This window comes from Patella vulgata, chromosome 4 (assembly GCF_932274485.2).
Source record: "Patella vulgata chromosome 4, xgPatVulg1.2, whole genome shotgun sequence".
In the NCBI taxonomy this organism is placed as follows: Eukaryota; Metazoa; Mollusca; class Gastropoda; family Patellidae; genus Patella; species Patella vulgata.
The window spans coordinates 31,570,656-31,583,081 of NC_065882.2; the positions used below are offsets into that span (position 1 = coordinate 31,570,656).

Genomic DNA, 12,426 nt, shown 5'->3' on the forward strand with positions numbered 1-12,426 from the left:
TTCTCTGCATGTAGGCCTATTGCTTACATGTTACAAGAACATTTCTATTTTGTATATATATATACATTATTATCTAACAACATTGACCAAAAAAACCAAATTATTTGTGGTGCATCTAAATAATTCTCTAAAACTTTAAAAAGAAGACTAGGTAGGTACCCATACGACAGTCAGTAGGCTAAGGTACATGTACTATGTAGGCCTAGGGTGGCACTAATGCTAGGATTTTGACTGGAAGAATTGTTTTGTTTTTACAATGTAGGTCTACTTTACATTTGAACATTTTCATTATTCCTCCAAATGTAGACTATCGTGGAGCAACTACCCTTTTTTTATTTCGAATATTTTCGTCAACAACATCAAATCTAGGCCTATTAAATTTAATAAAGCCTTCACCCTGTGTTTGTCGGCCTAGATTCAATTTGTTTTTTACTGGCTAACAAATAACATTTGGTGTTAAATAAATGTATTTTCCCAAAATTACAATGAATTAAACATATAAATAATTAGTATGAAAACCGATATATAATGATAAAATATTGAATAAATTGATTTTGTAACTGTACGGCCATTTTATTGACTTACCACGGCACTAATCTCAAACGAAATGTTGTAAATCGTCAACGGAAATTCCAGAATTTGAGCCATTATTAAAATTATTTTTTGTTGGTGTTAATTCTTTTGCCATTCCAACTTTATTTGGGTATTACAATGGTCAGAAATCATGTTATTATTATCCGTAAGTCCGTTCCTTCAGACGAATACAAGTCGCAACCGGAAATGGTTCTCCCATACCGTGTTGATATTTTCCGATTTCATTTTCATTCATGTGCACATTAAATACTTCAAATTAGGCATGAACAACAGAGAATTAAGTAATTCAGAACATTGAAATACTTGTCTATGTTTGGCAATTTTTTAACGGTTGAAAAATATTTGGTGTTAAACTTAAAGGTGTGTGTAATAGGAGCTGAGACGAGAGGAAATTTCCCTTCGATAAAAGCGCGCGAATATGAGTCACGTGATGTAAACATTGTGGATCCTTGTCGAGATCAGGCATCAAAATAATGGAATTATCTATCATTATGTCTTTTCAGGCAAGTCATTTATTCATATTGCATTGAGACGTAATTTACCGTGAATATGGGTCTTAGGAACTTGAAATTATTTTTTTCTTCGCGCGTTGAAATGACGTCATCACATGCCAAACTACGTTATTAATTATTTTCCAAAACATTTTTTGATGTATACCATTTTCAAATGCCCGGCGTGGTCACTTGACATGATCCGATTTTGTTGATTTTAATAGCATCGAAACGGCAATAAAACAAACTTTTGATCGGTCGGGGGTGCTATATTGGCAAATTTCCTCAAAAAAAGATTATGTGAATTGAAGTGTTCAACTTAAAAAAAAAAAGCATGGTATTTTGAAATGTCAACAAAGCACCCCCGACCGATCGAAAGATCATTCAATTATCTTTCTAATGATATTAAAATGAAAAAGAAATATTAATAATGAGTGACCTCGCCGAGCATTTGAAGTGGGGTACCCTCATTTAAAAACGTGACAAAATTTTTCTGCGTAACGTCAAAACACGGCAAATTGACGTTTTTCAACTTACGCTTATGAAATAAATAAAACGAACACGTATATAAAAATTATATCGAACAAAAGAACATAATATCGGCTTCCAAAATATTTTTAAATTATTACAAAAGATTAAGTAGCCACTGTTTAACGTTAAGTTAAAAAAGGGTTACAAATCCGGAAAAAACGACTTTCTTCCAACGCGGGCAATGGAGCTGTGACACCTAATATTACAAGAATGCTGTTTCAAAATTTTGCGGTGGGGTTGGATGGCTGAATGCTTAGCACGCGCGATGTATCATAAGGCCTGTCATTGAGTCAACTGGCGTGGTTTTGAATCCCCGGTTGTACGTGACAAGGAGTAGGGTCGCCTCTCCAATCTCGTGGGTTTTCTCCAGGTCCTTCGGTTTCCTCCCACTGCTAAAGACCCCTACGCGCAAGCGAATTATTGAAATAAAGAATTAAACCATATGTTAGTCCCGAAATGACGTAGTTTGTGTCGAGTGGACGTTAAACCCAATTTCTCTCTCTCAAAATTTTGCTTGTCTGCAGTTTTACTAAGGATTAATTTGGTGACCAACTGTAAGTTGTTTGTCAGCTCCAGGAAATAAGGTCAATAAGCTTCCATTCCCTTGAATAGACCTCAACTAGAAATATTTGTTATTTATGTAGCATATCTTGTTCTGGGGACCAAAGTTATCATCCGATTGTCTTTTAATTTATACATAGTGTTTAAGGTTATAAGAACCAGGCAGCTATTTTCATTGATTTCCAATAATTACTGCCAGAGTTATGGCCCTTGATCACTTTAACAAATCTTGTGAACGCTCTACAGGCTAAAGTTATCATCCAATTGACTTTACATTTATAAACCATGTTTAAGGCCATGAACCAAAGAAGCCTGGTGATTTTCAATGATTTCCATTAATTACTGCCAGAGTAATGGTCCTTGACCTTGTGGAAACTCTAGAGACCAAAATTATTCTTATGTTAACGGTAGTCTACTAAAGAGTGATTGTTAATGTAATATACTGTGCATCTGTATATTTGATATACTTGAATTAGCCAATGTTTTTAACATGTAATCGTATGTACTGTATATTTATGATGTATATAAAATTTTGTCAAGAAAAAAAAAAAAACACTGGCTCACTAGCTTGGAGGTCGGGTGTTCGATCCCTGCATTGGCCAAGAGAGACATAGAGAAATGGGGTTTAACGTCCACTCGACACAAACTAGGCCATTTCGGGACTAACATGGTTCAATGCGTAGGGGGTCTTTAGCAGTGGGAGGACCCAGAGAAAACCCACGAGGTTGGACAGCAACCCTACTCCTTGTCACATACAACCGGGGAATCAAAACCATACCAGTTGACTCAATGACAAACCTTATGATACAACGGGCACTCGCTGACCATTCCGCCATTCAACCCCCATGAGACAAAGGAGCCTATTGTTTTACAATAATTACTGGGTGTCGCTGCCAGAGTATGGCCCTTGGTCACTTTGAAAAAATGAAATGAAATGAAATTGGATTTAACTTCCTACTGTTCTGCTCCAACTGGGCTAATGAGGGAAATTGGTCACTTTGAAAAATGTTGTGAACACTCCCAAAGACCAAGGTTGTCATCTGACTGATTTTTATACGTCCACATTATAATGTGAATCCAAATAAATATAAAGAGAGAGGAATCCAAAACCATTTGAATAACATAAACTTAGATGGGATCCAAGTCATAATAAACTTGATACAGTAACACCAGTAGTAGGAAGGGTTAAAAACAAAGTCATGGGTATCACAAAATCATCTTTTATAGCATCTAATGTTTCGTAAGTGTAAACTTACTTCTTCAGAGAATACAACTACACAAATGATACATTTGAAGTACAAGGTTGGTCATAGTAACAGTGGACAATGTTTTTATTCTGAAAACCATAATAAACAAACATAAATGTAATAAAGAAAACCTGTTCTTCTGTTTTGTGGATTTCTCAAAAGCCTTTGACAATATCTGGCGAAAAGGTCTATTTCTGAAACTTCTAAAACATAACATCTCTGGCAATGTATTTAACCTCATATACTCGAGGGGGATCACGGTGGCTAAGTGGGTAAGACGCTGGCTCGCTAGCCTGGAGGTCGGGTGTTCGATCCCTGCGTTGGCCGAGAAAGTTCATCCAGATTTTCCACCGTGCTCTCCCCTTGTCAGTGATGCAGTACGGGGAGGGCCTGACAAGAACAGCTGTCTAGTCCTTCGGATGGGAAGAAAAACCGAGGTCCCATGTACACATCGGCATGCACGTAAAAAAGATCCCTTGACAGTTGGAATTCGATATAAGAGTAGGCTGTAGTTCCGCTGTCCAGGCAAAATTTCCCTCATAGCACACTGTATTGCGTATGCCCGTCTTCATTAGCCCAGTTCGGAGCAGAACAGTAGGACGTTAAATCCCATTTCATTTCATTTCATATACTCAATGTATGAAAACACCTCGTACAGAGTCAAAACATAGACTACTAATGTATAGATTGTTGTTCAGTATATAACACTATCGTGTGAATATGCCACGTGTGTTGTGAATGTTTCGTTACGAAACAAGTGCATTTACCACGATTTTCGTCTTCAGCACCCTTGAAATCCTAAAGAAAAAATGTTAAACGACAAATAGCAAATAAATGGCGGAAATCGCCGGATCAAATTTTTACTATGATTTTTGTCTTCAGCACCCCTGCAAACCATGGAAAGGTATACGACAAAACAGCAACATAAGGCCTGGAGTTTTGTTTTGGAACATACCAAATCTTTGACTTGCTTTTTCTCAAAACTTACTTTTGTGAGTTAGGTAGCTTCAAATGGACACAGCTCAGTCAATTTTTGTCCGATTCAAACAAACTATACATTAAATAACTCAATTTTCAAAATTTTCTCATTGTGACTCATTATCAAGGCTGGAAATAACTTTCAAATGTCTGTCTGACACCATGTCAGGCATGATGAACATTCTGCCTGACATTTCAAATTTTCGGTCGGACATGATGTTATGACATTTGGCACAAAGTCTATTCTGTTGACTAATGGGTGGCTGGGTGTTGTGACATCTTTTGTATAAAGATTAAGATTGAAAATAAACAACAAAATATCATTCACTAAATTTTATCATATTCGAAAAATTTTAAAAGCACTATGTCATGTCTAAATCATGTATTAATAAAACATTTAATCCCTTGGAGAAAACCCCAAAAATTCTGAGTCTGGTGAAGAATTGAACGTAAAAGACATGTTTTCAAGTTCAGAGTTGTTACTACATGATGATCTGTTATCAGCAGAGTCTGAGTCCAGATTTTGAGTTTGTCCAGTCTCAACAACTGCATAGTCAGTATCAGACGAATCACTTTTATCTGAATTTCTAAAAGTCTTTTTTCTCTTTCTTCTTCTTTTATATACTTTTCTGATATGCTGGTTTGGTCTCCTATTTTTTCGTTTTTTCCATAACTTTAAAACTGGAGATACATCAAATAATAATTCACTGGGTCCTTCAACTTTAATCTTTAGTAGATTACACAATCTGTTTTCTGCAAGTGAACAACAGTTATCTGTTTTTGTCAGCTTCGAATGAGAGAAAAATCTTTCAAGTTTTGAATTAGCTATTGGTTATGTAAATAAAAGTTTGATTAAAACCAATATGTTTGTCCATTTTGTATTGGCATATTAAGATTGAAATAAATATTTCCAAGTTTTTCTGTAACTGTTTTTGCTTGGATTTAAAAAATGTAAGGCATAATGTACCATATCATGCCACTCCTCTACTAAAGTAACGCCATCACACAAATAAGAAGCAGAATTATTCAAGACAACTTCGAAGTAACACCATCACACAAATAAGAAGCAGAATTATTCAAGACAACTTCGAAATGACTGGAGAAATCCAGTATTATGGAGTCACTAAATTCAAGGCTGAAAGGAGAAGTTTCTACCTCTGCCTCCCAAGCTTCACAGTTCAATACATTAGACACTTTGTTATAGTTAAAATGTCCACTACTAACACTGTCAGTGTCATTGTCAAGTCTTGATATTATCGCGCTCTTTACAGACTCGACTACAGTAGATTTTGATTTTGACAAGTCTTCCAAACTTGATTCAAAGTCAGCAGAAGAAAACTGAATTTCCTGATAGGAAACTTTACCAACATCATCTAATTTGGCAATCGATGCTATTAAATATTTTACTGTTGGTAGTTTTATAAAAACACGTTCAGACAATAACTGTAATTTCTCTGTGGCCTTTTTAAGAGCTATTGTTGTTGACACTGGGTCTATGGTATCTTCTTGGAAGGTTTTGATAAAATAGATGCTGGGGTCAATACATCAATAAAAAAGCCCCACACAAAAGCATATGTATAGACTTCCATTCCTTCAAGTAGCCTTTAATTTTGTCTCTGTCACTGCAGGTCTTGTCTGCCATAAATATACCATATTTGTCTAAAATAATTTTCAAAGCAGATAATTTGAAGGTTATCCATCTTGTACCCGACGCTCTATGAGGTTTATAAGACTCTTCTACAAACTCATAACAGTTTATCATAGTCTCATAAAATGATTTCAGTTCTTCAAGTTTTTTCGGGGATCTATGGTAAACTGCATACAATTTGTGAAGAAAATTATCACATTTTTTAAAATTGGTTTTGTTTAATGAATCTCGTAGAGAAAGTTCGAGCCTGTGGGCAACGCACCAATTGAATACAATCCATGGACATCTCTCCTTTAATAAAGCTATTACCCTCTACTTTTCGCCCCTGTTTACGGACGCACCGTCTGCAACGAATCCAATAAGTTTTTGATAGAAATTGAATTTTGAAATTCCTAATTTCTCAAAGCTACTTTCAATGGCATATTTAATGCCTGCTGCATCAGCTTTTTTTAATGTTTTTTTAAATATACTAAGGATAGTTTGACAAAGACATCAGTTGTTGCATCAGCTTCAAGTTTAAAATAAAGAACATAAACAACTTCTTTCTCAACAGTAGAATTGTCTGTGCTTCCATCTATGAGGACACTATAAAAGTCTGCCTTATTTAAGTCTTCCTTTAACTGTTCTGATATATGTTCTCCGTGACAATCTATAAACTCAGCACATTGTTTTCTATTTATGTATACATCTCCAACATCAGCCCCATGTTTAGCTTCTAATTTGACTATATTCCATAAACTGACATAGGGAGGTCATGCTTTGCAATGAAATACGCTATTTCTTCTTTCTTTTTCAATTGTTCATTTACAGTTTCTGAAAATCTGGAAAGCGATTCACCAATTGTTTGCTGATTTGGATCAAGAATAGAATGACCAGAGTTTGTTCCTATTTCATTGACATGGAGTTCATAACCTTTCCTGTGGACCTTTGAAGTAGCATGATCAATTGGATGTGATAGAGATATGTTGATCCTTTTATCCATGCATATGAAAACTCCCTCATGTGTCGTAACTTGGATATGTACTTTGTACACAAAAGACATTTTAATGATAAAATCTGACCATCTTGAGTATACTCATAGTCCAGCCACTGGTCTGCATTGAATTTTGCTAAATCTTTAGCAATCCATTTATCAACTAACGTAGCTTTGCTCAGCTTACGTTTGTTCGATGAAATTGGTACCTCATCAATCTCTATCGGAACTTTGTTGTCCGTGGGTTGCATGTGTGTTTCTGATAAACTGGATGTTGATAATGTTGATAAGAAATAAGTAATTTTGCAAGACATGCCAGCGACACTGCTTAAGGTCTAGAGACGAAAAATCCTATTGATTTTCAGCAATTTACGATAATTACTGCCAGAGTTATGGCCCTTGATGACGCTCTTAGAGTCTAAAGTTAATATCCGATTGACTTTAAATTTATACACAGTGTTTAAGGTCATGAGACAAAGAAGTCTATTCATTTTCAGTGATTTTCGATAATTACTGCAAGAGTTATGGCCCTTGATCACTTCAAAAAATCTTGTTGACTGCCCGGACGATTTAGCTGCTGTGGGCGTATGTTTCGTTGCCTTGCAACCTATCTTTAATAATATTTTTAACTATTAATTCACCAGAGAGACAATGATCAATATATAGACCTAAATATTTTACACTATCTGTTGCTTGAATGACATGATCATTACACACTATTTCAAAACTACTAGTTTTCTTTAGTTTTCTACTTGGGCCAAATAACATGCATTCAGTTTTACCTAAATAGAGGGATAATTTGTTGTCTACTAACCAGTCTGAACAAGCCTTTAAGGCTTCGCTAAGTTTTAAAGATACTATTTCAGGATTTGGATGAGAAAACAGGATTGCACTGTCGTCAGCATATAAGATTAATTTACAAGGGGCAGGTATGCTAATGATCATGTCATTCACATAACAGAGAAACAACAAGGGACCCAGGATGCTGCCCTGTGGAACTCCACAAGAAATGTCCAAGGGGTCTGAGAGAGTTTTACCAACGTTGACAACTTGTTTCCTGTTGGAAAGATATGAACGAAACCATCCTGTGGATCGGACGCCGATCATTTCAAGTTTTTTACACAAGATATCATGGTGGACTGTGTCAAACGCTTTTTGCAGGTCCAATAGGACCATACCGGTAAAATTCCCCTGAACATTTTGATCCTTGAGATGATCCAACAAACTGATCAAACATGTGTCAGTTGAATGGCTGCCCCTGAAGCCTGATTGTTGTTCATATAATAAATTATTTCAATAGTAAGGGTAGATATCATAATTGACGGGTAACGTCGTCATGTAAGTGGTGATATAGTTTGTTTTTCCAACGCAACAGCATTCCCTTCAAAAACTTCTTCCACACGCAGCTTGGGGTCAGTTGATAATATAATCTATGCCACAAAGGTTTCTTATAGCAGGTATTATTATTTCATTTGCTGTCCTTGTTTTTATTTCTTTGTATACCGCTTTATATTTAATGTCATACATTTCTGTTCTATTTTTAATTTACTAATCTATTATTAATTTTTTAATTCTCACATTTTTAACCATCATTAATTTTGTATCTATAACTGACAAACAACATAAACTGAAAGTCTCGATGGCACTCCAAGTCTTAAAATCAGACTTGAGCCCAGCTACTACAGCGCGATCGACCAAGTAAATGTGCTATTTTCCTGGAAAATCAATATTAGTGGTCAACTCTGATGAGGAATTTTCATTGTTGGATAATATACATAATGGGTAAAACATGTCACTGCTTCCAGGAACATGATGCAAGCTTATACATAGCAGAATTGGATTCAGAAACCTTTTCAGTAATGTGTTTACGAAATGTCCCGCCACAAATGGCAGCCATATTCTAAATATGTTGACGTGATCATTTTACACAATTGTAAACGGCAGAAATGGAATCTGCGCCCGAAAACATATATCCTGATACCATAGATCAATATCAGCACATCATCCCATTTTGCTGCCAAAAATAGCTGCAATCTTGAAAATATGTGAACATGTGATCATTTTACACAATTGTAAATGACAGAAATGGAATCTCTGCCCCGAAAACATATATCCTGTTACCATAGCCGACTACTTAATCAATATCAGCACATCATCCCATTTTCCCACCAAAAACTGTGGCCACCTTTGAAATATGCAAAATAGGTGAACATGTGATCATTTTACACAGTTGTAACCGTTATAAATGGAATCTGTGCCCCTGAAAACATATGTATTGACACCAAATACTACTACTTAATCAAAATCAGCGCATCTTCCGATTTTCTTGCCAAAAATGGTTGACATTTTGGAAATATCTTCATGATGTGATGGAAAACTATCTGAAATATAGTCAAGACCCCTGTCAATATTAATACATTGCCAAATCACAGCTGATAATGTCGATACCATTATAAATAAGGTGAAAATACAAAAGGAAATTGGAATATTATCGCAAAATGACACGAAGACCTACTCAGAAAAAATGTCAACATTGTTTTTTTGTCATTAAACATCAAAACCTTCAAAATAAAGCTTATTCCACTATTTCTACCCAAAAAGCCGATGGATGGGAATTACATAACAAACCGAATCAGACTAGAGATCCTGATCCCCTATGTATAAGCAGTTTTTGGTGCCATTATCCATTGTAATATGTAAGATATTGTCAAAAATTTATAATTGTGTAATGGTGGTACATAATTTGCATATCCAGGACTAATGAGTCACTTGATTGCATCTATAAATTATAATGGGCTTATTGTGGTGGTATACTATGGAAAATAGGCATAGATAGGCATCAATTTTGTTATGTTGTCAGCCATATTCACTGAACTATATATATAGTCACAGATATATACTGGTAATTCATGGCAATAGTCAATAAACAGTATTTCGGTAATTGTGGACTACATTTGCATATTCTGAAAAGCGCTCAAATAAACTGAAAAAAACATTGTAGGTACCCAACTGCGAGGTTCACTCCGAATTGTCCTTTCACTGCCTGACTTCAGACTCAGCTTTCATATTCATACTATGCACATTTACAAATAATATTATTATGGTTCTATTTTACAGATCTTTGGTAGCTTTATCATTGATATTGTCACTACTATTATTTAAACCAGCACCAATATATATCCTAGATGAAGTTGATGCTGCCCTAGATCTTTCCCATACACAAAATATTGGCCAAATGATTAAAAGCCATTTTCAACATTCCCAGGTATTGTAATTATATTATCTATATTGTTGGTAACATTCTGTATAAATAGATGTTATTGTAGTTGAATATGTTGCCATTATTTTATATTTTATCTTGTTAGACAACAGAAGATATGTGGGTCATTCCTTATCAATTGGAACAATGGTGGGAACATGACAAGTCCATCTTCGGTATTTGATGGCTTATATTTTTAATTGGCACCTGAAATCTGTGGGATGATGAACTTTTTATGGCTGTTATAAAAATTGTTGATGTTTCACATTGATTTTAAAATAACTTCTGAATGACCTATACTCCTCAAACTTGTTTATTTAGAGTGATTTTTTGCGTAGATTACAAATATGTAATCATTTTGGATGTACATTGTATTGTTCTAATTTTATTTTGCGTCCAAAATGAGAACAATATAGTTAATACGCTTAATTGGAATAATGGGTTTTTATGATCAGATTAAAATTATGTCTGAAAGACTTAGGCCCGTCAAAACTACGAGCCGCTATACTTAACGCTTCGTCTTGAAACTATGTATACTATATTTTCCTTGTACCCTAAGGATGTTCCCTATTGTTTTTGGTGTGTGCCCTACCCCCAGGGGCAGAGAGCCACACTCAATTTTTGTATGTGTCAGTTTTTAGCCTACAAGCCACAATTCTTAATGGATTGTCTTGAAGTTGTGCATACTTATTTCTTATACCCCAAGAATAATCGCTATTGTTTTTTGTGCATGACCACCCCCAGGGGCAGAGCCACGCCTATATTTATACGCCCACATTTTCCTTTCAATATTGGCATGTATCAGACCGTAACTTCATGGATTATGGCCCCGTAATGTTGGTTGAGTTTGAATTTCGTGAAAATCCGACCAAAACTGTCGGACATAATGGCCGTCCCTTGTATGCAAATAGTGTAAACATCTAGTATATCAAGATTGTGGACCCTCTAGAGGTCACAATTTTGATCCGATTTTGATGAAACTTGAAATTCATGTTTATAACCCACAGATCTTGGTTCCTTTTGATATTTGCGCATATCGGATCGTAACTTCCTGAATTATTGCTCTTGATTGTACGAAAAATCACGTTTTTAGCTTATGGTCCCTCTAGAGGGCACAATTTTTATCCGATTTAAAAAAACGTTTTACTATATCACCGTTACACCCAAATGATGGTTGATTTAGAAATTGTTGAAAATAGGACCCAAACTACCGGACAAAATGGCCACCACTCGTATGCAAATAGTGTAAATGTATGGTATATCAAGGTTGTGTACACTCTAGAAGTCACAATTTTGATCCAATTCTGATGAAACTTGATATACATATTTATAACCCAAAGACAAATAGTGTAAAAATATAGTATATCAAGGTTGTGGACCCTCTAGAGGTCACAATTTTGATCCGATTTCAATGAAACTTGAAATGCATGTTTATAACCTACAGATCTTGGTTCCTGTCGATATTCGCGCATATCGGATCGCAACTTTCTGAATTATGGCCCTTGATTGTTCGAAAAATTGCTTTTTGTTTAGCTTGTTCTCTATCCATCTCTTGCAAAATGTGGGCGTATCCTGCCTGGCAGCCGCTGGTTGCTTTGTTTTGTCCATCCCCGATAACCCCATGTATAAAGTCAAGTGTCGATACTCTATTAGGGCCCTATTATGATGATAAATCGCGGAATTAAGAGTCATGACGTCATTCCCAAATGACGTCGCGTGACATAAATAATGGTTGCATTGGATTCAGCACCCCCGAAAACCCATAGTTTGACACTAAGTTTGATACTTTATGACAAATATTAAGGATTTTATGACAATTCTTTCATTTTTACCTCATTTTGACATGACCTTGAACTTTGACCACTGTAGAACACTTATCTGAGGGCCGATTTTGTCCGATTTTCATATTTGCGACTTACAAGTCCCATAGCGTCGAAAAATGACAAAAAACAATTTCTTGCAATTTATTCTCGGTCCATCACTATTTTCTGCTATTTTTACTCGACTATATTCGATATTTAAAAAAAAAAAAGACAGTAAAAATATTGGTGCTCTTGGAACAATCGGGATTTCACCGTCGGTTGTACCAGATCAAAACATCTAAAGTATCGTTTGGTAGCTCGATAAATGGGCTATTGTATGAC

The 12,426-nt window shown here is 35.5% G+C and overlaps 1 protein-coding gene across 1 annotated transcript in view; it reads left to right on the forward strand.

Moving 5' to 3' along the window:
- LOC130012447 (structural maintenance of chromosomes protein 2-like) overlaps window positions 1–12,426 on the forward strand; it is a 140,051-nt gene that overhangs the window by 109,425 nt on the left and 18,200 nt on the right. Inside the window, exon 9 of the mRNA XM_056100419.1 lies at window positions 10,141–10,288. Within this exon, the coding sequence (XP_055956394.1) occupies window positions 10,141–10,288 (148 nt within the window). The remainder of the gene's footprint in view (window positions 1–10,140; window positions 10,289–12,426) is intronic.